Source organism: Zootoca vivipara, chromosome Z (genome assembly GCF_963506605.1).
Source record: "Zootoca vivipara chromosome Z, rZooViv1.1, whole genome shotgun sequence".
NCBI lineage: Eukaryota > Metazoa > Chordata > Lepidosauria > Squamata > Lacertidae > Zootoca > Zootoca vivipara.
This window is the reverse complement of record NC_083294.1, coordinates 45,704,933-45,732,140: the sequence shown is the minus strand read 5'-3', so window position 1 is coordinate 45,732,140 and position 27,208 is coordinate 45,704,933. Positions and strand designations below refer to the sequence as shown.

At 46.9% G+C, this 27,208-nt stretch overlaps 1 protein-coding gene across 1 annotated transcript in view; it reads right to left on the bottom strand.

Moving 5' to 3' along the window:
• GPC4 (glypican 4) overlaps nucleotides 1-26,809 on the bottom strand; it is a 110,894-nt gene extending 84,085 nt beyond the window's left edge. Inside the window, exon 1 of the mRNA XM_060270287.1 lies at nucleotides 26,386-26,809. Coding sequence (XP_060126270.1) covers nucleotides 26,386-26,566 — 181 coding nt within the window. The 5' untranslated portion in view covers nucleotides 26,567-26,809. The remainder of the gene's footprint in view (nucleotides 1-26,385) is intronic.
• Nucleotides 26,810-27,208: the final 399 nt, after the last annotated feature.

The following is a 27,208-nucleotide window of genomic DNA, read 5'->3' as shown; positions in this document are numbered from 1 at the left end:
CACTGGATGGAAAGCCCCTGTGGGAGTCTGGATCTCCTGGATGCTGATTCTACGAGCAAACCGGGCTCCATGACTTAAGAGAGAAATTGGCTATAAGTTGTGGACATGCTTCAGATGAGGAAGGAGATTTATTCTGCAAAGCTCAGCCACTGAGAAAATAAAAGATATGGTATGTGATGGAGCAGAAGGGGGGAGGCAAGAACTCTATAACTGTGCTTTATTGTGCTTTATTATTTACTTAACAAAATTCCCTCCAGAAGAGCCGTATACAGCATTTACAAAGCAAGCGAGATCGGAATGTTGGAAATTTATTGAGATAATATGGTTTTTTAAATATATAGATTGTGTGAATTAAAAATATAAACAATCAAAGTTTGTAATTTGGGACTTGCCTGGAATGTGGCTAAAGATTCCCTAAATTTATGGACATCAAAGAGAAGCAAGCTCATTAGCAGTTGGAAACTTGTCAAGAAATTTCTGAGATATGACGCAGTTATAAAAACAGCCTCTGCCATTTTGGAGATAGAGCCTCTACAACAACAGTCAAAGAGGGAGGCAGGCATAAATAATGACATTAGATATGTGTATATGGTTGTGACCTGGCAAAACCTCCCCTGAAAAGGCTGTTTCGAGTAGCGGCTTGGAGAAATCATCACAGAGGCTCAAAGATCTGATTTATTGGGATTACTTGAAGATCGTGGCTGCTGGCTGTGAAAAGGACTTGTGGATTTTTGGATGGACTTGGCAAGATACCAGCGTGCGAGGAGACAGTGCTAAATTTACAGAAGGGAATTATAGGCATAAATTCACACAGAATCATATATGGTTTGGTTAAACTTCCTGGAATAAACTCAGTGACTTGAAAAAAGAAGATAGATAATAATAGATTATGGAATAAGATCTGGACTATATTGAAAAGAATTGCAGTGACTATAAGAGGACTAGGCCTTCTGAGTCTGAAGCATGGGAAGTTGATAAATTTTGTACAATTTGGCAGAGGATTTGGATTAATTGTTTAATTGATATTTGCATAATTTGTATAATTTGAAAATGGATTAGATATTTAAATTGGAAATTTTAATAAAAATGTTTATTTAAAAAAAAAGAAACACAGAAACGCCTTTTTCTTCTAAAATGAAGAGTTAGCCAACCAGACTTGGGTACATTATAACCATATCATAAGATTCAACAGCTCATCTAACCACATGACAAATCTCTCACCTTCTCTCCAAAGGGGACAGGCCAGCATGTATTATTCACCCCAATTTTTACCCTCCCAGCAACTTTGTGAGGGAGACTAAACTGAGTAGTAGTGACTGGCCCACTGTCACCCAATAAATTTCATGGATATGGAGGGATTCACATCTTAGCATCCCTGGACCTACTCCAGACACTCTAGTAAACCACACCACTGCCATGCCTGGGCTCTCTCCATTCTTATCGTCTCCAGCCTGGCAATCATTTTCTTTGACACCAGTTCCATTATTCCTGGCTACTGGTCGGGCTGACTGGGGCTGATGGGAGCTGGAATCCAAGGACATGGAAGAGGAGGTGTTTTCAAGGTTGGCAGAGGCTGCACAAATTGATGGGTTTCAGCCTTAACAGCAATCTTGCACATTATTATCTCTGCAATAGAAGCCTAAATGTGTGTGTTCAGAAGCAAGGGCTTACTTCCAAGCAAAGGTGTACAGGATGGCAGGCTGAATGATGCACAGGTAACCTCACTGGGCTGAAACCAGAGACACTGCCATTCAGATGCATCCCACCCACCCCACCCCAAACTCCCCAAGGACAGGGGCAGGCTGCCACAACAGATTCTTTTGTAATGGCTGGCAAACAACTGGCTTTAAAGTAATTTTTAAAATCCAGTTTGGAAATTTAGGAGTCATTGCCACAGGAATCCAATGCAGGAGCCTAATCTTTAGAACATGACAGTCTTATTCCCCCCCCCCCCAATATGGAACTGGGAATCAGATCAGCTTGCCTTGAATTTAGAGCGCAACAGTTTCTTTTTTTAAAAGAGAAACCTATTAGGTTGTGTTGCCATTTCTAATTAAATGCTGTACAGTATTTGAAACAGACACTTGGAAAAGGGGGGGGGGGCAAAACCAATGGCCCGCTGCAGCCGGCCCAGAGTGTGAAAGGGCTATTTCTGAAAGAAGAATGAGGAATTCTGCCAGGCCTCCCCCCCCATAGATCTGCATTCCAGTCTGTCAGCTCCCTCATTATCCCCGGGGCGGCTGAAGTGCCTTTGGCCTCTACAAAGCCCAGCTCCTGCTTTTAGTAATGGAAATAAAGTATGTGCTCTGAAAACTATTCAGCAATCTTTGCACTGAAGCGCTAAGAATGTGCATGCAAAATATGCAAGGGCAGAGAGCAGCAGGAGATCTGTGGAGAAAGGGGTGGGCTGCCTGTCTTGTAGCATCAGTGGGTGCAATGGGGGGGCACACAGCAGCCCCTCTCCATCAGCCTGATGCCCTCCAGGCCCCTTGACTCTAATACTCATCACCCCTGACCACTGGCTGGGCTGGTATTTTTTAAATAACATTAGTAGTAGCAGTAGCAGTAGCAGTAGTAGTAGTAATAGTAGAAATAAATAAATAAATAAGAAATGAAATGAAATGAAATGAATATAAAGAGCATTTTAAAAAATACTGTTACCCATTTTGGAAGAACGTTAATGAAATAAGCTTGATTATGAACCAAAATGATACTTGCACTCCAACCTCAGTGTTACTAAGAATTTTTAAGATGGTAATGTTAACTTGAGCTATAACACACTAATCACTTTCCTGCTGCTAAAGAACTCATTCCTCCAAACTGGAGATCTTTACATTTTCAATTATCACAGTGGAAACAAAAAGTATGGATATTAGCACACTCTGAAAAATTAACTAAGGAATTCAAGGCCTTAGCCAGAAAAGGAGAGGGGGATAAAGTTATCCTTTTATTACACATGCAATGGACCATCACTCGAATGGCACCCACAAGACTCACCCACAAGGTGTCAGCCTTAACAGCAATCTTGCACATTATTATCCCTGCAATGTAAGCCTAACACTGCGTTCAGTGTTGTGTAGTGGGTCTTCAGTGATTTCAGCCCGGTGCAGATAAGAAGCTGGAGGCGAGGATCTGGTACAACATCTCTTTACTTCAAGGACCAGGCAAGAGCCAGAACGCAGGAATGGGGAAAACTGGGGCTTATATAGTAACAGAGGACTAGCAGGGGAAACCAATCCGGCAGAGGATCCAAATCCTGCACCCTGAACCAGCAAATGATAGACGTTCTCGCTGGAACGTGTACATTCAAATAAACTCTGTAATACAATACAATAAACTCTATATTACAATATAATGCTATTACTTTAATACACAACACCTCCCACACACACACTTAGTGAGAATTACACACAAAGTCTTTCAGGGACTGTGGCTTCTTGCAGCTTCAACCATTCTAGAAAGTTAGTTCTCAAAATAAAGATGCCTTTATTTCACTTTTAAAGTGATTTACTGAGAGGAACCTATTCACCTCCCTTCCTCATCCTTTTCTTTCTTCTACCTCCTAACCTTCTCTTCGCCCCCTTCAAGTTGCTTCCTCCTGCTTCTGTCCTTCAGGGGCACACACAGGTCGTCTGAATTAAGCTCCCAGTCTGCCAGTGGAATGCAGACAAGAGTTGGGAGTCCCATGGCCTGCTAGTTACAAGCTCTTGGAGGAGCAGTGGATCCTTGCAGGCTACTAGTCATAATAAACAGAGCGTGCTGTCCCTCTCTTTTAGTTCTTGCGGCAGCAGTACAACTCATCCAGGATGAGTGGACTTCCTCATGAAGTTGGGGACTTTCATTGAAGGTTTTTGAGCAGACATCTGTCAGGGGTGCTTTAGTTAAGATTCCTGCATTGCGGGGGAGTTCGACTAGATCACCCTCAGGATCCCAACTCTCCAATTCTATGATTCCATTATCACATTTGTTGGGAGCCTGTGGGGTTCAGCACAGAGGCTTCCCAATTGCTCAGACTTTGTTCAGTAATGCTTAACAGAGAGTCTTGCTAGCGCTTTCCATTAGAATCCAAACTATATACATATGTATGCCTAGGGTCTCTTGCCCTCTTCCAAAAAAAAAAAAAATACTTTACAGTGGTACCTCGGTTTATGAACACAATTGGTTCCGGAAGTCTGTTCATAAACCGAAGCGTTCATAAACCGAAGCGAACTTTCCCATTGAAAGTAATGGGAAGTGGATTAATCCGTTCCAGACCATGAAAAACAGCAATTTAACACAAGCAGCAATTTAACACAAATTTTACTGTCTACCAAGACCATTGATACATAAAATGAAGGCAATAATCAATGTATTGTACTATAAAATAATTAAGACAGTATTGTAGATGGGAAAAAATTAAAATTTATTTTTTTTCTTATCTGGACTGATGGTAGTCATTGTTTGCATGGGGGCTCAGGGTCCTCTTCGCTTCTGTGGCAGTGGCGGTAGTTCGGCAACGGGGCAGCTGGGCTAGGGCCTCCTCCTTACCCCTCCGCACCCCGGTTTTGCCCCTGGGACCCTCCAGCCCCGGATCTCCGGGTAGCCAGACGATCCCGGCGCGGCGGCGCAGCAGCAGCAGGTGCGGTGGTCAACGGGTCCAAGGCTCCTTTCTCGGAGGGACTCCTCTCCCTCTTCGGATTAAGTGTGGCGGTGGCGGCAGAAAGGTCGGGTCCGAGGGCAGCCAGCATGTTCGTGCGGCCCGAGCAGCTCCGCCGACGCCGACGTGTGGGTGCCGGGGGTGCCCAGCGACGGCGGTCTCAGCGCAACAGCCCAAAATTGAGGGCGCGCAGCCGCCAATCAGCCGCCGACCAGGCAGAGCCTCAGGGGCCAGAGGCCTGGGATCTCCCGCCTCGAGGAGCGCCGAGGCCTCGGACCCGACCTTTCTGCCGCCGCCGCCACGCTCAATTCGAAGAGGGAGAGGAGTCCCTCCGAGAAAGGAGCCTCGGACCCATCGGCCACCCCCACCAGCTGCTGCTGCGCCACCGCGCCGGGATCGTCCAGCCACCCGGAGATCCGGGGCCGGGGGAGTTCCCAGGGGCAAAAGTCAGGTAAGGAGGGGTAAGGAGGAGGCCCTGGCCTAGCTGCTCTGCGAAGGCATCGGAGCACTTTCGCGGATGCTCCGATGCCTCAGCGGAGGCCTCAGCAGACCTTGGAAACCCCGGGTTACTTACTTCTGGGTTATGATTGTTCGTAAACCGAAGGTTCGTAACCCGAGGTGTTCGTAAACCGAGGTTCCACTGTACTGCAATAACTACATTAGAAATTACTATATTTTACGAGACCCAAGGGCTCAAAGTATCCATAGCATGTGTGAAGCAGGGAGGAAAAGTGAAAAATGTTCATGCCTTTGTGCCGTGGTGCAATGATAGGAAGCTTCTCCCACATTTGATCTCACCAGCACAGCAGCTGTGCATTGCTGCACACACAAATGTCATGAGCCCCGAAGTCTCCAGCAATCTACCTTCACCCTGGCCTTGTCATTTCTCCCACTGCTCCACTTCCAGCTCATCGCTAAACTCATGAACTTACATAGTTAACTGGAGACAGATTTCTGGGGTGGGCCCCCCGTCAGGGCCTAGGCCCCTGGTGGAGGTTGGTTTTGCCTAGGTATGCCTCTGGTTGGGACGCAGGTGGCGCTGTGGGTTAAACCACAGAGCCTAGGGTTTGCCAATCAGAAGGTCAGCGGTTTGAATCGAGGTGAGCTCCCATTGCTCGGTCCCTGTTCCTGCCAACTTAGCAGTTTGAAAGCACGTCAAAGTGCAAGTAGATAAATAGGTAGGAAGGTAAATGGCGTTTCTGTGCGCTGCTCTGGTTCGCCAGAAGCGGCTTTGTCATGCTGGCCACATTTACTGAAGGCTGTACGCCGGCTCCCCCGGCCAATAACGTGAGATGAGCGCTGCAACCCCAGCGTCGGTCACGACTGGACCTAATGGTCAGGGGTCCCTTTACCTTTACCTAGGTATGCCTGACTATATAGGAAATACATGGTGAACCACCTTTTGTTACCCCATCGCCTATCTCTTCCTCGAACCACAGTCCTTGGAAATGCCGACTCAACTTTTTCTACTATACATGCAGGACCCTCCTTGTATCTTATCTGGAGTTGTTTTTCACTCTAACAGTGAACGCCACGTTCCTCCTAAATTGGTTCTTATTCTAACTCAGGCACACTTTCAAATTGGCTTGTTGTTTCATGATGTTTTTTCCTGAATTTTCAATTCAGCCGCCTTCGGAAGTTTTAACTATTGTTGTTCTGTGGGTGTTTTTTTTCACTGTCTTATTTCACTGTTGCAAGTTTATATTCTTTTTACTGAGAAATGCTTGGATTATTATTCATAGAAACTGTTAGCTTTTAAAGTTTATTGTAAAATAAACTTATATATAAAAGTCATGGGTGGCGTCCAGCATGGCCAGAGAAGACCCACTGAGATAAATTTATTTCAATGGCTATACTCTTTGAGTTTGCGTCTGACTTTCATTCAATGTCACTCATTAAATAAACTAAACTTAACTAATTACATTAGCAACTGGAAGAGATTTTCTCCAAGAACACTGGTCTTGGTCTGAATGAGTTCGAAACAGTTCAGGGGGGTGGAATTTAGCTGTACCAGGGAGACAGAGCCCAAGGCAACTTCTGTGGATCTACACATTCCTATGCAATCCACATAGCAGCTATTCTCGAATCTATAGACAGGGGCTCCTTGCATTTTAAGAACCTTGCCCACAGATAGATGACCCAACCCGTCTTCTGAACTGGGCAAAAATGTCTCTCTCAGGAAAGCTTTCAACCTTGAATAAATCCTTCAGGTTTCTTACAGTGCATTTCCAACATCTATATCTCACTTCTTTGTTTCAGCTCATTGCTGCCCTTCTAAATCCTTGAAAAGCAAAAGCAAACACCCACACAAAAACCAAACAAAGAGTCAGAAACTAGTCCCCAGTAATCTCCTCACTCTTATCAGTGAAGTCAAGGCACTGGCACCAGAGGAAAGGGTTAGGCCTCCCCCTGTACTTATCCAAACTGGTTCCTCAAGGGGACGCTTTTAGCAAAAGGAATATATATTAGAAAAGATCCAATCTCAACTCTCCTTTGAAACAACCATTTTTGCCCTAAACTGCAATGACCCAGAGAGAGAGAGAGAGAGAGAGAGAGAGAGAGAGAGAGAGAGAGAAAGAGTTGTGGCTCCCTGGTTGTGAAACGCCCTCCCTCCCTCCCTAACAAGGTGTGCCTGTCTCCATCACTACCGGTAACTCTCAGGAGGAATTTGAAACAATTCCTTTTTACCCAGGCATTTGGAGGCAGAAGAATACTATATTTGGAAACCTTGAGGTTACTGGATAGAAGAAGTGTGTTTTTAGTTGGAATTGCTTTTTAAAATGTTTTTTACTGTAGCTGCTTTTTAGACGTTTTTAACTTTGACTTTCTTATAGTGTTTTGATTCAATTTTGAATATTTTTCTTTGTTTTTAAATTGTATATCCTTTTCCTGTCCTGAACACCTTTCTTGGGATGAAGGGCAGACTGTAAATTCAGTAAATCATAACAATATCCAAAAGTGCAAAAATCCCGCACACCTGTGCTATGGGAATACGCACACCCCAGACTCAGGGGAAATTAACCCAACCAATTCCAGACAGTCAAAGGCATTTGCAACTGTCATAAGACAAAGCACTCTGGCACATCCAGACTTAGAAGTTATGGAACAGCCTCCTAATCAACAATAGGAGTGTGTGTGATTCATTTAAAAGGGAGAGACTTCCACCCACTTTCTACTCCTCCCCCCCCCATGTGTGTGGGGGGGAAAGAGATGAGTCAGCATCAAGTCATTCATTGCATGGGGCAAAAATGCAAAGTTGCTTTGCTTCAAGTCATAATCCTGCCAAATTATTTTTCAAGCATCTTAATAAAAAAATCACATTTCCCTCTTTTCTGACTTCCTCCAACTGATTAAAAGTCATCGAACTCTTAGAAGTCTGTGAGAGGTCTAGAGGGCAGGTGTAAACATTGATCAGAGGCTCATGGAGAACATTTGCTCAGGCAAACTTGTTAAACACAAAGTCACAAACACAGTATCATCTAGATTCGTAGCTATTCGTATTTGCTTGAATTCCTGCAAAATGACAAAATCAATGGGAGTTTTGCAATGACTTAAAATTAAAACAGGATTACCACAGTCCAAAACTTGCTTCTCCTCCGAGGGATCTATAACTGTGGACACAAAGAATACCAATAAAGGTCTCTTTTTTGGGGGGGGAAATGAAAAAAATCAATCAAGCATTACTCTGAAGGAAATAGATACCTTGGTAAGTGCCTTTTGTTCTTAACCATTTACACAGTAACTGTTAATGTGCAAAGCAATTCTACAAGCCTCAACTCCTTAACTCTATGACAAACGGCTCAAGTGAAGCGATACAGTTATTGCTGGGATCAAAGATTTTGCCCAGAGGCTAGTAACAGGTGTGTTAAAGCTGGCTGCACACCCAGAAACATAATTCATTTGCCTCAAGCCAGGGATGTAGCATGCAAACAATGCACAGCCTTTTCTACTGACTCAGCAGGCTACAAAAGCATTACTCTGCAGTCTTAACACACTACCAGCCACTAGCAATGTGCCCCACTGGCTCAGAAGACAGGTGCCCATCTCAGCTCCAAAACACAAAATCATACCATCATTATGATATGGAATAGTAATAGTAATTGTTAAGATCTTAACAATGAGTCCATAAGTGACTATGGAGACCAATTCTGGACCCACATGTCCTTCCACAGTGGGGACATTATAGTGAGAAGCTCACAGGGTAAATCCCCATGATCCCTTCATTTACAATTCCAGGCATTACTGCCCACAGTGAAACAAGGGAATATATAGAATGTATAGTTACAGGTAGGTAGCAGTGTTGGTCTGACGTAGTCGAAACAAAATATAAAAAAAATCCTTCCAGTAGCACCTTAGAGACCAACTAAGTTTGTCATTGTGTGCATGCACACTTCTTCAGATACCATACAATTTCTGACTGGCACCACACCCTTACTTTTGTGCAGGTCTCAGCATTTGTGTACAGTTCAGCTAAATTCAACTGCCACAGAGAAAAGAGTTGCAAGTTGGGATCCTGGGTTATTGCTACTTACGGGCTGAAATTAAGCATGCAGTTTTAAAAACACACAAGTGCATCAGCTTTTAGGTACAGTTAAAGTTCCAGGAATTGTTTTCTGCACTGTTTATAGCAGCTTGGAAATTGACCAGAAACTTCAATCAGCTTTTAATGGGGGGGGGGAGAGGGCAGGAAGGTATCTTCATATTAATGACAGCACTTAACGATGCGTACAAAGGGCAGCCAATGTATGAAACGGGTGCCACCAAAGAAGCAAATGTTGTGGGTGCAGGACACTGCACAGAGAAAGTAGATTAAGAAACTTTTTTCTTTGTATCTCATTAACACTAGAACTTGTGGGTGTGCAATGAAGCTGGACTTCTTTGTGGGAGAAGCAACAAGAGGATCAGCCATTTTAGACCTGATCCTAACCAATAGTGATGACCTGGTTAGTGGGGTAGAAGTGGCAGGATCATTAGGTGGGAGTGACCATGCTCTTCTGAAGTTTATTATACAGCGGAAAGGAGCAACCAAGCATACTAAGACTCAAATTCTAGACTTTAAGAAAGCCGACTTCAGAAAACTTAGGGAAATGCTGGGTGAAATCCCATGGACAGAAATACTAAAAGGGAAGGGAGTTCATGGTGGTTGGGAGTTTGTTAAAAGCACAACTTCAGGCAATACCAATGAGACAGAAACATGGAAGGTGCCTAAAGAAGCCAGGGTGGCTATCTAAAGAACTTTCAACTTTTAAGTCCCCAGCAGACTGGAGGAGGGCAAATGTTGTCCCTACTGTATCTTCAAAAAGGGGTAAAATAAAAAAAATTCCTTCAGTAGCACCTTAAAGACCAACTAAGTTTTTATTTTGGTATGAGCTTTCGTGTGCATGCACACTTCTTCAGATACAGTGAAATGGGAGTTTCCAGGCACTTATGTAGAGAAGGGGTGGGGAGGGGTGGGGATGGGGAGGGGTGGGGAGGGGGAGGGGAGGGGACTACATAAGTGCCTGGAAACTCCCATTTCACTGTATCTGAAGAAGTGTGCATGCACACGAAAGCTCATACCAAAATAAAAACTTAGTTGGTCTTTAAGGTGCTACTGAAGGAATTTTTTTTATTTTACTTCGACCCAGACCAACACGGCTACCTACCTGTATTCAAAAAGGGGGAAAGAGAGGACCCAAACAATTACCGCCCAGTCAGCCTGACATCAATACCAGGAAAAATTCTAGAGCAGATCATTAAGCAAACAGTCTATGAGCACCTAGAAAGAAACGCTGTGAACACTAAAAGTCAGCATGGGTTCCTGAAAAATAAGTCATGTCAGACTAATCTGATCTCATTTTTTGACAAAATTACAAGCCTGGTGGATGAAGGGAATGCTGTGGATATAGAAGAAGAAGAAGAAGAAGAAGAAGAAGAAGAAGAAGAAGAAGAAGAAGAAGAAGAAGAAGAAGAAGAAGAAGAAGAAGAAGAAGAAGAAGAAGAAGAAGATGAAGAAGAAGAAGAGGAGGAGGAGGAGGAGGAGGAGGAGTAGTTTGGATTTGATATCCCGCTTTATCCCTACCCGAAGGAGTCTCAAAGCGGCTAACAATCTCCTTTCCCCTCCTCCCCCACAACAGACACCCTGTGAGGTGGGAGGGGCTGAGAGACTTCAGAGAAGTGTGACTAGCCCAAGGTCACCCAGCAGCTGCATGTGGAGGAGCGGAGACGCGAACCCGGTTCCCCAGATTACGAATCTACCACTCTTAACCACTACACCACACTGGCTCTCAGTGTGCCTATCTTGATTTCAGCAAGGCCTTTGACAAGGTGCCCCAAGATATTCTTGTAAAGAAACTGGTAAAATGTGGGCTACACAATGCTACCATTCAGTGGATTTGTAACCGGCTGACTGACCGAACCCATCAATGGCTCCTCTTCATCCTGGAAAGAAGTGACTAGTGGGGTGCCACAGGATTCTGTCTTGGGCCCAGTCTTATGCAACATCTTTATCAATGACCTTGATAATGGGCTTGACTGGAGAAAGGGTGTTTGTTTATAGAAAGTGGCTTTGCTGGGTATAACATTGGAGGGGATGAAGTGAATTTTGTTTATATACAGCGGATTTACCTTCTGAATTTTATTATTATTTTCTCTCTCTAAAACCTCTTTTTAATTTCATTTTCTTTATTTCACTCTTTCTCTGTTTTTATTAACTTCTCCCTCCATTCTCTTTATATTCAACATCTTTATCAATGACTTGGATGATGGGCAAGTTTGCAGATGACACCAAATTGGGAGGGGTGGCTAATACCTCAGAGGACAGGATCACACTTCAAAATGACCTTAACAGATTAGACAACTGGGCCAAAGCAAACAAGATGAATTTTAACAGGGAGAATTGTAAAGTACTACACTTGGGCAAAAAAAATGAAACGCACAAATACAGGATGGGTGACACATGACTTCAGAGCAGTACATGTGAAAAGGATCTAGGAGTCTTGGTAGACCACAAACTTGACATGAGTCAACAGTGTGATGCAGCAGCTCAAAAAGCCAATGCAATTCTGGGCTGCATCAATAGGAGTTTAGCATCTAGATCAAGGGAAGTAATAGTACCACTGTATTCTGCTCTGGTCAGACCTCACCTGGAGTACTGTGTCCAGTTCTGGGCACCACAGTTCAAGAAGGATAGTGACAAGCTGGAACGTGTCCAGAGGAGGGCAACCAAAATGGTCAAAGGCCTGGAAACAATGCCTTATGAGGAACGGCTTAGGGAGCTGGGTATGTTTAGCCTGGAGAAGAGAAGGTTAGGGGTGATATGATAGCCATGTTCAAATATATAAAATGATGTCATATAGAAGAGGGTGAAAGGTTGTTTTCTGCTGCTCCAGAGAAGGGGACGCGGAGCAATGGATTCAAGCTACAAGAAAGAAGATTCCACCTAAACATTAGGAAGAAATTCCTGACAGTAAGAGCTGTTCGACCGTGGAATTTGCTGCCAAGGAGTGTGGTGGAGTCTCCTTCTTTGGAGGTCTTTAAGCGGAGGCTTGACAGGCATATGTCAGGAATGCTTTGATGGCGTTTCCTGCTTGGCAGGGGGTTGGACTGGATGACCCTTGTGGTCTCTTCCAACTCTATGATTCTTCATGCAGTGCAGTTATACTATGGAACTCTCTGCCCCAAGAGGCAGTGATGGCCACTAACTTGGACAGTTTTAAAAGACAAATCCATGGGAATGGCTGCCAGCCACAATGGCTATGCTTTCATCTCCACTGTCAGAAGCAGTAGCCCCTGAATGCCAGTTCCAAATTAAGGGCGCTCACTCACACCTTCTCACCAAAGGCCTTCCAAATCCTGGAGCTGCTGCTTAGGACTTTTGAATCCAGGTCTGTGTGCTCTGAAACCATCCAGCTTTGCCGACCTCACTGTGAAACACAAGTGTGCCTTTCAGAGTCCACACTCTTGTCTGATGTCATAAAAACAGGCCGCCAGAGAAGGTCAAAGTCAACACCAAAATTCTGTCCGTCTGGCTTTCAGAATGTACTGAAGTGGCGGAACAGACAAAGCAATGCTCCTCTCCATACAGTGGAGCCTCAGAGGAGGATCAGGAAGGAGGGTCGACTCTGCCCACCTCTCAGGGAGACCTGTCTCACTTTGAGGAACACTTTTTTTAAAAAAAAGGATTTCAAAGGAAAGGAACTGCCAACACAGTGTTGCAAGTATCACACACACACACACACACACACACACACAGTTCCTTGCATTGTCCAAACATACTTTAAAATGTGATTCCTATCTGCCTTTGGGAATGACTTTAGTCTTCCACAATGATCTGGGTGGTGAGTGGGGAGGGGAGATTGTCTTCTTCTGCATTTCTGAAGGCAGCCATCTGACAATTGAGGCAATTTCAACAATAGATAATAATTTGACTGTAAATGACGTGGAATGTAATGACTGTTTATTCTGGCACTTCAAGAGGGCTCTGTGTGAAGTAGATGCCAAGCAAAACGGTCCTCCCACTCACACTGGGCCATCGCTAAGCAGCTCTGGCAAACCTCAGGCTTAATGCTGCAGATTGTCCAGACCAAACATCCCGGCTGCGGCCAAATAAAACCCTCTTCTTGGAGCTTTCAAGGCAGCAAAGCAAAGATGAGCAGCTGGGAGGGCAAAGAGGGAGGCTCACACTCCTATTCAAGGAAATCTGGACAGGGCTGTGGGGGAGAGGAGATACAGTGGTACCTCGCAAGACAAATTTAATTCGTTCCACGGGTCAATTAGTTTTACGAAAAATTCGTCTTGCGAATCGCGGTTTCCCATAGGAATGCATTGAAAGTTAATTAATGCATTCCTATGGGCCCCTCAGCGCCGCAGCCGCCACGCGCATTCTCCTGCTCACCCCCCGCGTGCTGCGCTTGCCCTCGGGTTGGGCCGGGATCGGCTGTTTCAGCGCCGCCGCCGAGGCGAGCGGGAGAAAGCGGGGGACGGAGCCAAAGTGAAGCGGTGCAGGGACTGTTGTACGCTGACAGCTGATCTTCCTTTGCCACCTTCTGCTCTGCCTACATTCTATGGCCGCGCTTCGCAAGATGAAGCGGCGGCCATAGAAAACCTCCTCGTCTTGCGAGGGACCACTGTACCAACTTCAACATGTCTGGCTGCCCCCTTCTCTTCAAAAATGAAACAATCCCTTTCAACCTCTGAAAAAGCAGCTCAAGGAATGCACATGTGCCCATGCCCAGGGCCCTGGAGAGCTGTTGCCAGTCAGTGTAGACACTGCTGAGCTAGATGGATCAGTTTCCTTTGCTCCCATAGGGGAAGGGCCACCGCTCAGTGGCAGGCAGAAGGTCCCGGGTTCACCAGCATTGCCAAATGGTGCTGAGAATGTTCCCCTGCTGGAAATCAGGAAATCAGACCAGAGGTTTCCAAACTTTGTGTTGTGACACGTTAGTGTGTTGGCTGCAGTATGTAGGTGTGTCACATGAACACTCCCCATGCCACTCTTGGGGCTGGAAAGGGGTTAGTTTAACCTCGTTTGCTAGAAAAACTGAGTTACTGCGTTGCAAAATGATGCATGTCCAAAAAGTGTGTCACCAACAGGGAACGTTTGGAAAGCTCTGGTGTAGACAATGCTGAGCTAAGTGGACCAACAGCCCGATTCAGTGTAAGGCATCTTCTTACAATAGAGCAATGCTTACACAAAGCAATGGATTCAAACTACAAGAAAGAAGATTCCACCTCAACATTAGGAAGAACTTCCTGACAGTAAGAGCTGTTCGACAGTGGGATTTGCTGCCAAGGAGTGTGGTGGAGTCTCCTTCTTTGGAGGCCTTTAAGCAGAGGCTTGACAGGCATATGTCAAGAATGCTTTGATGGTGTTTCCTGCTTGGCAGGGGGTGGACTGGATGGCCCTTGTGGTCTCTTCCAACTCTAGGATTCTATGATTCTATGGAGAGCAGTGGCATCTTTCTCTTGCCATGCCCATAGGGTGCAATGGAAAAGCCAGAGCTCCTAGTCCAGTGGGTCTGGTGGCTTTGCAGGCAGAGCTGCCTTTCTGTTTCACTTTGGACAATTCTTGCCACTGCAACTGAAAGTAGCAGGACTTCCAGAGTATAGGGGAAGAGATGTACGGCATCCCTGCTGTTTCTCTGCTACTAACAGACCCTTAAAAAACTGCACCAGGATATATTTGGGGGGGTCTTCTGCTGCAGGCTCCAAATAATCTGGCTGCTGTTTCCTGAATCTGGCACTTTTGAGGAACAGGTTGCTGGTTATCTTATTTATTAATGCCCACTTGCACTGCAAAGTTATATTGAGTCATGCCAGGCCTGTACGTTTGAACACAAGTAAGATCAATGGATATGTGTCTTAATGACTGGAATTTCATAATAAATTTAAAGGGCTATGATGCTAGTACTATCAAAACACATTGTTTGATTTGACATCTTATGCTTTGAAATGAAATAGTGTTCACTGTTTCATGTAGTGATCCTAGAAACATGGAAGGGGAAGACTGTTCAACCATCAAACAGCTTTTACCATCATGAAGTTCTTTCTAATGTTTAGTTGGAGATCTATCCTGCAGAGCACGAGAAAACAAGTTTCCTCCATCCTGTGTGTAATAATCCTTTAGATATTTGGCTATCATATCTCCTCCTCAGCCTCCTCGCTTCCACGCTAAACATGCCCAGCTCCCTCAACCGTTCCTCGTAAGGCTTGGTTTCCAGACTACTGATCATATTGGCTTCCCTCCTCTGCATGCATTCCAGTTTGATACCCTTTTTGAACTGTGGCACCCAAAAATGGACACAGGATTCCAGGTGTGATATGACCATGACCTTGATTGGGACACTATACTTCAGCTAATGCAGCCTATAACTGCATTTGGCTTCTTTGCTTCCATGTAACAATGATCTAAGGCCCTTTTATCCTTTTCACATGTACTTGGGGGTGGGGTGGGGAACAAGTGTCACCTATGTTATTTTCTTATTTGGACCATTTCCATATTGCTTAACATGTAAAAGTATCTAAAACAATGATAACATAAGGGAACGTTACAAAAATACACGTGTTGCATACATGGATGCTACTAATATTTTTTTTTATAAATATATAACAACATCAATTCCTTCTCCTAACATACAGTGGTACCTCTAGTTGCGGACACGATCCATTCCAGGGGGCCGTTCACACCCTGAAAAGTCCGCAACTAGAGCAGCACTTCTGTGCAAGCGTGGAGCGCTTCTGTGCATGTGTGAAGCACGCAGAACGCTTTTGCGCATGCAAACACTTGTTTGCCACATTCGCAACCCGAAAATCCGTAACATGAACCTAATGCAACTAGAGGTATGACTGCACCTCCCTTCTCAGACCCCAGAACTCCATGCATCTACCCTGACCCTCACACAGGGCCCAGACAGACACACAGCGCACCCTCCAAAAATTGACAACGAAGAGAAATGCCACAAAGTCTGAATGCCAGTTTCAAATCTATGCTCATGGCGTCTCATGACCAGCCAAGAAGAAGACTCTTGGGTCCTAGTGGACAACTCAATGAAGATGCTGACCCATGACGCAGCAGCTGTGGGGAGGATATGCCATCTGGGGGATAATTAGGAAAGGGGCCAGAAATCATGCTGCACTGACAAGTATTTTGAAACCTTGCTTGGAATACTGTTTACAGTTCCAATCACCTCACCTCAGGACATTGTAGGGCTGGGAAAAGTTCAGAGCATCCGAAATGATTCAGGAGTTGGAACAACTGCCCTGAGAGAAAGGGATACTTTGATTGCAGCTCTCTGGGTGGGTGTGTTTTTTGGGGGGGGAGGGGAAGGCAAGTACAGTTTGTGCGTGACGGAGGTGTATAAAATTACACACAGAAAGCAAATAGCGATAAGCTTTTCTTTCTCCCAGTATTAGAACTCTGGACCGTCCAATAAAGCTGAATGTTGGAAGTGTGGATCACACTTCAAAATGACCTTAACAGATTAGACAACTGGGCCAAAGCAAACAAGATGAATTTTAACAAGGAGAAATGTAAGGTACTACACTTGGGCAAAAAAAATGAAAGGCACAAATACAGGATGGGTGACACCTGGCTTGAGAGCAGTACATGTGAAAAAGATCTAGGAGTCTTGGTAGACCACAAACTTGACATGAGTCAGCAGTGTGATGCAGCAGCTCAAAAAGCCAATGCAATTCTGGGCTGCATCAATAGGAGTATCGCGTCTAGATCAAGGGAAGTAATAGTACCACTGTATTCTGCTCTGGTCAGACCTCACCTGGAGTACTGTGTCCAGTTCTAGGCACCACAGTTCAAGAAGGATACCGACAAGCTGGAACGTGTCCAGAAGAGGGCAACCAAAATGGTCAAAGGCCTGGAAACGATGCCTTATGAGGAACAGCTTAGGGAGCTGGGTATGTTTAGCCTGGAGAAGAGAAGGTTAAGGGGTGATATGATAGCCATGTTCAAATATATGAAAGGATGTCATATGGAGGAGGGAGAAAGATTGTTTTCTGCTGCTCCAGAGAAGCGGACACGGAGCAATGGATTCAAACTTCAAGAAAGAAGATTCCACCTCAACATTAGGAAGAACTTCCTGACAGTAAGAGCTGTTCGGCAGTGGAATTTGCTGCCAAGGAGTGTGGTGGAGTCTCCTTCTTTGGAGGTCTTTAAGCAGAGGCTTGACAGGCATATGTCAAGAATGCTTTGATGGTGTTTCCTGCTTGGCAGGGGGTTGGACTGGATGGCCCTTGTGGTCTCTTCCAACTCTAGGATTCTATGATTCTATGATTCTAAGTGTGCGGGACAAAGGTGCCTAGAAAGAAGTACTTCAATGCACAGGGCATGCAACTTGCTCCCAGGAGATGTAGCGATAGCCATCAACTTGGATGGCTTTAAAAGAGGAACAGACAAATTCCTGGAGGACAACATTATCAACAGCTACTAGTAGGAATCTGAGCACTCAATGAAGGAATCACAAGTCAGGGGAGGCTACTTTTTTGCTCAGTTCCTGCTTGCAGGCTTCCCGCAATACAAAAGAAAACCAAAACTTGCACAAAAAGGCCGATTTGAACATTTAATTTATGTGAATAGTGATGTGTTCAGCATCAGAAACCACCTGTTCCAAATGCATTCTTCATCAGTGTCTATATATATTGCTTGTAAGCGCAAACACATGAAGCAGTAATTAGTATCTGTTCAATATAATTCTATAGACATGTTAAAAGCTTTCCGTGCATTGTGCGATTCCCATAATGAGCAGCAGGTTGACCACTGTAAGAACAGGATGGTGGACTAGATCCCTCAGGGCTCTTCATATAAACTGGGGGACAAGAGTGGGAGTGAGAGAGAGAGAGAGAGAGAGAGGATTGCTCACATGCCCTGCTTATGAGCTCCCAGAGCTAGCTGGGTACTGTGGGCATTGCAATCATGGGGCAAATAGGATTTTGGTCTGATCCACTAGGATTCTCCTTATTTTATGCTCTTGCACCAGGATTGCGCCACCTCTGCAAAAACGCCAGTGAGGCTAGTGGAAGATTAGTCCGCGGCTGCAGCCCTGACTTGAGAGGAACTAGGATAATCAAATGCATTTCTGAAACAAAGCTGGATTCCCCAGACAACATTCTCTGGCGTTCCCTTCACTTCCTTTCAGAAAAGATTCTGAGCTTCATATCGGCTGACCTGAACCACCATCAAGCATCTCCAAAATGCAGATAAAGCTTGGAAAAGGAGGACTGATTTGGATGCCCAGCAATGGAACAGAAAGGGTCAAAGTTTTGCCCAACAGGCCTGGAAGCAAACGGCAAGAAGCCAAATGTGTAAATCAATAAGCAACGAAGCTGCAATGACTTGTGTTGCCACTGAATGACAACTGCAGGAAGGAGCATTAGACACAGCGCACAGTTGAACTATGGAACTCACTCCCACAAGAGGCAGTGATGTCCACCAGCTTGGATGGTTTTCAACTTGGACAGGGCCAATCCATGGCCGTACCCTGCTTCCAGAAACCAACAGCTGAAAACCACAGTGGGGGCAGAGTGCTCTTGCCCTTGGTCTTGCTTGTGACTTTCTTACATGGATTTGGTTGGACATAATGAGAACAGGATACTGGACTGGACGCGTCATTGGCCTGATTGAGCTGGGCCCTTCTTATGTTCTTATTAGGAAGAGAGGTGAGGAGATCCCAAGGAACAGAGAGAAGCAGCATCAGGGTGAAGAAAAATGATACCGGGGGGGGGGGGCAGCAATGCCAGCTGGGAAGGACCATAGCTCAGTGGCAGAGAACCTGCTTGGCATTCAGAAGGTTCCAGGTTCACTTCCTGCCACTAGGGCGGACGATATCTGGTTTTTAACATCATGATATATCGGCAGCTAAACATCATGATTTAATGATTTATCACAAAGTCTGCTTCTCCAAGGCAGTTTTGCCCCCTGCCTTGATAGCCAGCCAGCCAGTCAGCCCTCTGTAGTGACGTTGTGTGCACTGGTTCTGCCACTTCATGGTAAGGTCAGGTGGAACTGGGCAACATGTGGGAACCCAGGGCTGAGAAAGGTTGGCTTACTGGGAGCCTCCCCTGAATCTGTTTCCTCACCTGCCACATCCTCTGTAGACAACTCTGATGTTTCCCAAGGCCCAGCATGGTTCACCCAAGCCCAGGATCATCAGCCTCAAGTTCTTCCAAAGTGTCTCCACAGCAGGGAGGATTGCCTAAAGCTCTCTGAAAGCAGGGGGGGCTTCGAGGGGAGAGGAGGGGGTGGAGGGAAACCCAGACACAATAGTGGATCTCCTTTGGAAGGCCGCACATCACGGGTTCCTCTTGTGGCAGGAGGGGACCCGGGGGAGGCGGCACGAAGGAGGAGGAGGATAAAGTGAATATTTTAAGGAAAAGATTTGGAATTAAGTATAGAAAATCCGCTATAACTATATTAAGAAATTAAGAAGTCCAGGAAGAAGAGATGCAAGGAAGTCACAAATACAATGTTAAGAGAATAAGAATAGAATTTTTTTTGTAAGTTTCTTGTTTGTTTGTATGTGGGTGTTGAAGGATCAGCTGGGGGAAATCTGAACCTCAGTACTCCCCCACCCCTGTCCTCCTGGTGGCAGGGGGGACGGGGGGAGGGGGGAGGACAAACCCAGCATTAAAAAGGGACCGCCTTTGACTCTCAACGCCTACGGGTCCTACTGGTGGCAGAAGTGGACTTGGGGGGGGGAGGGAGGGTAGAAGGATGGAAGATATATATTATGTTTTGTCTTCTTTTGTTTATATTAAAATTAATAAAAATTATTTCAAATAAAAAAAAAGCTCTCTGAAAGCCATCCAGGTCGTAGCAGTCACTGCTTCCTTGGGGCACAGAGTTCCATAGCTGAACTATGCTGATCTACCGTACTTCTTAACTACATTGACCTGCAACCTCACCAGCAGCAGAAGGAGGAGGAGTAGCTGGGTCAACTGCAAAGCAGTTTTGTTACCATTTCCCTGCTTTGCAGACCATTCCTGGAGGACCCTGGACCCACCCACCACTGATTTGTAACAGCTGGCTTGGGCACCAGACTTCTGGGTGGGGAGGTTAAATGGGGGCAGGATATTGGTTCGATGTGAATGATTTTTAGACTAGGGAGAGGTTGAGGTTTTGTTTATTTGCTAATTTGTGGTCAGAAACCTGCTTTGATTATTATTTGAACATTCTTAATGTTGTTCGCCACTACCTATACAGCTAGTGTATTTATTTCCATGTTCTTTTATATTCATGTACCTGTATTATATTTTATATTCATGTATTATAGGAAATAAATGAATCTAGTTCAGTTACTGTCTGTCTGGCGCTCTGTGCACCTTGCCTCTCTCTACCTACTTGGTTCTGCTAAATGGTGATGCCAGGGCCTTGAAGGCCTTTGTCACACAAAGCTTGGGCTCCATCACTGATCTATGGCCCTTCCTTTAAGACACAGAAAGATAGGATGCCTGCCCTATACTGCTGACCCTGCAGTGGTCACCTTCCATGCTGCTGAATTAATGAGACAGAGCCCGTGCAGTATAGCACTTTAAAGCATCGAACCAGGGGCTGGGAGGCCAGGGTTCAAATCCCCACTTGTCCACGAAACTCACTGGGTGACCTTGAGCCAGCCGCTGCCTCTCAGCCTACTCTACAGGGCCACTGTGAGGATTAAATGAGGGGGAGAACCATACAGTATGGCACCTTGAGCTCCTTGAGAGGGGTTGGGAAGTCAGATTGAAGTTGTTGTTATTATTATTATTATAAAGAGAAATAAATAAAAGGCACAGAGTCATCTCATTCTGAACTGTCTGCAGAGTCTGGCATTCCAGGGTTTCAGGCCGTCCTCCCTCCCAGCTTACCTGGAAATGCAGGGGGGGGGGAGTTTGAACCGTGGGTCTTCCTTCCTGCAGATGCTCTACCTCTGAACTGTGGCACCTCCCCAAGACACACAAAAATAACTAAAACTGTCTTTGCTCATGGCAAGGAAAGGGGATATGCTACCTGGAGGGCACCTGCAACAATGAAGATTTACTCCCACTCCCTACTTCCTGCTGTGTAAAGGTGCTTAGGGGCTGTCTGTGTTGTGACAGTGTCCTAGACTCCAATGAATGCCTTGAACCCTCCACATTTTTGAGTCATTCAGTCATGCGGTTTTGTTATTGTGGGGGGTAGTGCGAAATGGCACCACCAGGGTGGGAGTCCTTGGTGGTCTCTCAAAGGCCCTGGCTAAAAAGGCACATCCTTTGTTCCTTGGGAGAATGCAGTCCAGTAGGTCATTCAGAAGGGAAACTAAAGGCAGCAGTCTCTCTCTTTTTGGAATGGGGTGGGGGGGAGAAAACCTTGAAACAAGCAACTGTGAAAAAAGAGGCTTGTTGCAGGGAGAAATAAAAAGTTTTGGTGCAAGCGCAGTGGCCACGGTTTTGCCTGCTTAAAGTGTGCAAGGCACCTTTGACACACAAACGCATCAAGGCAAAGCTGCAAAGGGGGTATTCTGCAGTTTTGAAACAGCAAGGAGAAGCTTGGCTCTTGGATAATGGGAGACTGGAACATGGCTCGGCCAACTGCACCATGGCAGCAGACGATTCCCTGCCTAGAAAAGCTCCACTGGCTGCCGGTCTGTGGGGTGAAGGGGGGAGATGCTGCCTGCACAGATGGAAGACTGGGGTGTGGGGTGAGGGGGGGAGATGCTGCCTGCACAGATGGAAGACTGGGGTGTGGGGTAAGGGAGGGAGATGCTTGGCTTTGGCCGAGGATGGAGGAGAGCAACCACTGTTTTCCATGGCTGCTCTTCACCCACATACACACACACACACCCCTTCTCTCTTTCTCGGTTAAATAAAGGCAACAGCAACTGAGCCCAATGGCAGGGAAAAATTTGAACAAGGGCAGAAAAAAGTTTGATCAAGTTGCAAAGAGAGGCAATAAACTCCCCCCCTTTTTTTGCAAACTGTCTCCATGTTTGCATGGGTGTGGGACAGTCATAAAAGATCGGGTGGGTGTTTTTTTCCCCCCTCTCCCCCTCTTTCTTTTTACTTTTTAAGTTCCCAAAGAAAGGAGAGAGACATCATATCTCTTTCTGACGTTTGCATCCACAATCTTTTAAGAAAATAAAGGGGGAAAGAGGGTGGTGGGGCAGGGAAATACATCTTTTGACCAGGGGCAGGGGAGAGAGAGAGACAAACCTTCCCCCTGCTGCTTCTTAGCAACGATTAAGGTCGCAGTTTCCAAAGAGACACCTGTACTCGTGAGGATGCGTGTGTGAGTTTCCTCCTATAATCCATTTAGCCCCAGGCTAAATTTTGAGAAGGGGGGGGGGCGCTGGATGCAGAAGCTCTGCTCTTTGTTCCACGGAGCAGCATAAAATGCAGGAAGGAGATGGGGGCGGGGCCAGGTGCTCCAAGGAGCCAAGGATCGACTGCAAGCCTCCTGGGGATCTACCGGTTGACTGCGATCAAACGTGTTGGCCAGCCCTGTGATAGAGCATATTCACTCCTATGACCGTGCTTTTGCTCTTCCCTCAGTCACACCACCCTCACAGGTCTACTTGGTGGGGAAGTGGGACAGGGCCTTCTTGGTGGCTGCTCCCAGACGTTTTATTGTAATGATGGTTGGTTTGGAGTGGGTGGGTGGGTGTAGAATCCTAGAATTGTAGAGCTGTAAGAAATCCCTGAGGATCATCTAGTCCAACCCCCTGCAATGCAGTAATCTCAGCTAAAGCATCCATATTCTATTGATGTTTAAATGTGTTTTTTTATTTAAAAAACGATTGCTTTTCCCTGTATTTTTAGCTGCTTCTATTTTAGCAGTAAGTCGCCTGTCAGAGAAAGAGGTGGGATATAAATAAATATAACAACAGCAACAACAACAACAACAGGAGCAGCCTGTTCAAAGTCACCTGCCACCATATGATTTGCACAAATGCTATCCGTGAACATTCCCAGTGTGCATTTTGGTGGCGTAAAGTGGCCTCCTTGGTTTTGGCTGTGGTGGAGAAGAACACCAGTGGCCCTCCAAGGCCCACAGAAGATGGGAGCTACCTTCGAGCAACATCTGGAAGGGCACAGCAATTCTGAACTCTAGAAAAAGAAAGCCCTGTTGGTCAGAGTGCCAAAGTGCTTGGCAAAGTAGGGATTCAAACCCAGTCCTCAGCTTTAAAGGAACTGGGCTGTGAGGAGAGAGATGCCCTCCCTGCTGAAGACCCTGGAGGGTCACTGCCAGTCAAAGAAGACTGGACAGTGCAGGAGAGCTAAATAGCAGGCTGACCCTGTTCATTCTCCCTTCAGAGGGCCAGCAGAATATCAGCTGGGGAAGACCCCTTTGTGGCAGAGATCCTGGAGAGCTGCTGATTGGCTGCCACCAGTCAGCAAAGACCAACCAGGTGTCATCCAGATACTGGTAAGCTAAAACTCCCATCATCCTTGACCCGAGGTTGAATGGAGGTGTAATCTGGAGAGCAGGGAGGCTGGCACACACAGTCCTGGGCCTGATGGGACAGTTAAAAGAGGGTCCTTTATGCAGGAGGCCATCCCTTAGTACAGCTGGCTGGGCATACACTATATACCTTTAAAGCACATTCAATACACATTTTTGCCCGCCCCCCCCCCACAAGATGCTGCTCCAGAGAAGCGGACACGGAACAATGGATTCAAACTTCAAGAAAGAAGATTCCACCTCAACATTAGGAAGAACTTCCTGACAGTAAGAGCTGTTCGGCAGTGGAATTTGCTACCAAGGAGTGTGGTGGAGTCTCCTTCTTTGGAGTCTTTAAGCAGAGGCTTGACAGGCATATGTCAAGAATGCTTTGATGGTGTTTCCTGCTTGGCAGGGGGTTGGACTGGATGGCCCTTGTGGTCTCTTCCAACTCTATGATTCTATGATTCTAAGAATCCTGGGCACTGCAACTTGTTAAAAGTTGCTGGGAAACGTAACTGTGAAAGGTAAAACTACAGTGCCCAGAATTCTTTTTAGGAATAGGATTTGTTTTGAATGAGCTTTAAAAGTTCAGAACAATGCATGCAGCCTCTGTTGATTCTAAAGGGGGGGGAGGGAATCAACACCTCTCTTTCCCACCCCTCCTCCCTAGGAAGTGTTGCTAATAACTCTTCTAAAGGGCAAGAGGCAAAAGTCAGGACACCTATTGATAAAGCCTAGTGGGCATTGGGGTCCAAATGTAAACCCAGAGAAAAGGCCAAGAACTTCCTACACAGAGAGTCTCACATTTCGGCAAGAAGTCTGCCAAAATTCATCGGCCAGTTAAGGTGATGCTATCCCAAGGGGGTGACGGCAGCTTGGGGTATGGGGGGGGGGGCTGCCTAGCTGCACAATCTGGCAAGCAGCAAACAAGTTAAATGTGGCTTTCGCCATGTGACAAAAATACAGAGGGCATGTTAATTGCTTTCATTTAATAGATAAATATATCCGGGGGGGGGGGCAGGGCCTGCAGGGCTGGGTGAGTATCACCAGGTGCCATCCAAAGAAGCCGAATGTCAGAAGACTCCTTCGCAAAACAGTTATACTCTAGAACCATCTCCCACAAGATGTAGCAATCGGCACCAGGGATGCCAACTTGAATAAAATATTTGGGGGAACAGGTAAGCCCTGCCCCACATAATTGTTCACATGATGCACCATTTGAATGGCAATGCCTATTGATTGGGGGGGGTTAAATATTTTACGGGGGGGGGGGAGACTCCTCATCCGAGGAGTTGGCTCCTATGATGACCACCAACTTGGATGGCTTTAAAAGATTATTGTTCCTGGGGCAGGTAAAGGAGGCAATTAGTGTCAGTGGTTAGATTGTCCACTCCACTGTTGGAGACAGTATTGCTTCTGAATCCCAATTGCTGGGGGCTGCTAGTGGGGAGGGGGCTATTTCCCACAGGGTCATCTGCTTGGCTACTGTGAGAGCAGGGTGGGAGCCGAGTTGAGCCCCCTTTGGCCTGACCATGTTGGCCAGGCTCTTCATCAGTTTTTCTTCACCATCCTTCTTAGCATCCTGGCTATTCCGGGCCATCATCCGTTTTCATCGATTGACTGAAACGTGGGTCAAGGCAATGGCCAAGGTGACCAGCCACGTTTCCACTTGGGGGGGGGGGGGGTAGGAATACTGTGTGGCCTTCTCAATGGCAGAGGCTTCTCAATTGCCAAGGAAATGTAAATGAAGTCTACCTTCTTTCCCACCAATCCTAAGTTCCGCTCCCTTGCTAGAAACTCCACCCCCCCCCCCCTGCAAGGGGGGTGGGGGTGGAGAAGAGAGCAGCAGCCACATGGTTTGGGAGGCATCAATTGTTGCGAATTCCATCAGCAAATTCCTCCACGGTTTGCCTGAATTCATTTAGTAGATGCGAAGGGGGGCTGGGGGAGAGATGGGAGGTGATTTCCTCACCAAATAATCTCTCTTCACCCCTCCGCTTTTCAACTGCTCCGAAACTGAAGTTGTTTAAAGAAAGAATGAGATTTCTGCAATCCAGAACTCTCTTGAAGTGTGTTTGGAAAATTCAGGAACTCAGATTACAATTAAATTGTAATTGTGTGCGTTTGTGTGTGTGTTGGGGGGTTGCAATAAAAGGCTACAGCTTTTTGCCAATTTGTTCACTGGAGATTCCCCCCCCGTTCTCCCCCCCCCCCACGGCCGCCGCCCGCCCCCAACATTACACGAGCAACAACTTGAGAAAGAATGAGAGAACGGGGGACGAATCTTTTTCCTTCACACAAATCCCCATTCCCCAATTCTTTCTTTGGGCAGGCGCCTACCTAGAAGTAAGTCCCACTGAGCTCCCAGGAGGCTTACATGCGAGTAGACGCTCCTGGGACTGAGCTCCAAATCGAATTTCCAAGCCGCAGAACGGCGCCGGGATCGCAAGCCTTGTCCTCAGTTTGCAAAGGGGATGGGGCCCGGTATCGAGGAGTTTGGGGTCCATTTCCCGCACCCACCCCAACGAGGCCCTGCTTTCCAAGGCAGTTCAGACAACATGGATTGCCAAATCAGAACTTTTTTGACGTTTTTTTTTGGGGGGGGCGAGACCAGTAAAGCCCCGGGGGTGTCCAAGGACACCAGTTGCCGGCTGAAAGCTCGGGGAGAAGAAAGAGAAAAGCGAGAGCCCCCCCCCCTTGGAAAAGTCTTGGTAGAGCGAGAGTCATGGAATCTAATGAAATTCAACCCCGAGCTCTCCCGAACTGACGACAAAGGGGGCTTCCATTCCCCCCACCCCGCAGAAAGTCACCCAAAGCCGGTCCCCCACGGTTACTCCACCCCTAACTCCCCGCCGCCCCTCACCGTTGATTTCGTGGCTGGGCGCCTCGCTCTGGCTGAAACCTTTGGCCACGTAGAGCTTCTTAACTTCGGAACAACTTCGCGAGCGGGGCTCAGCCGGCGACGAGGCGGCGGCAGCTGCGGCGAGAAGCAGCCAAAGGAGCGGCCGGCTCCAGGCGGCGGGGGCCGGAGGCCGGGCCAACATGCTGGACGAAGGCGCGCGGCGGGCTCCGGAGAGGAGAGGGCGCCGCTGGCCACACGGCCCGGCGGAGGACGGCGAGGGCGCCCTGCCGCGCGCGGCGAGGCTCCCCACCGCGGCCGAGTCCCCGGCGGCTCCGCTGGGGAGAAGAAACTTTAGGCGCCTCGGAGGGACGGAGGCGGCGGCGCGGCGGGAGCAGAAACAGCAGCCGGGACAGGCAGCGGCGGCCCCAGGAAAAGCAAGAGCAGCCCGGCGGGGCGGAGTGGAGCCTTCGCCTCCGCCTCTCCAAGCGCGCGCGCCCCTCCCTCCGCGCGGGGGAACCCGGCAGGCGCGCACGGGGGCAGGAGTGGGAGTGCGAAGAGTGAATGGGTGGGCTGGCCCCAATCGCCAATCTTCCTCCCTCCCTTTAGGCCCTACAGTCCGCCCCTACCCATAATGAAGATAAGAGAGAAGCGGCTGAGAGTTCGCAGGGGCTCTTTTTAAAAAATTAAATAGATAGATTGTACGGGTCTCTCTTCCATTCCCTAGGGTGCCCCCCCTTCCAAAAGCAGATTTTTTTAGCCGCCGCTACGATCCTGGCAAGCCGCACGCCCTTCCCCCTCCGTGTGCGCCAGAAGGGAGACCCATTGAGTTCATAGAATCATAGAG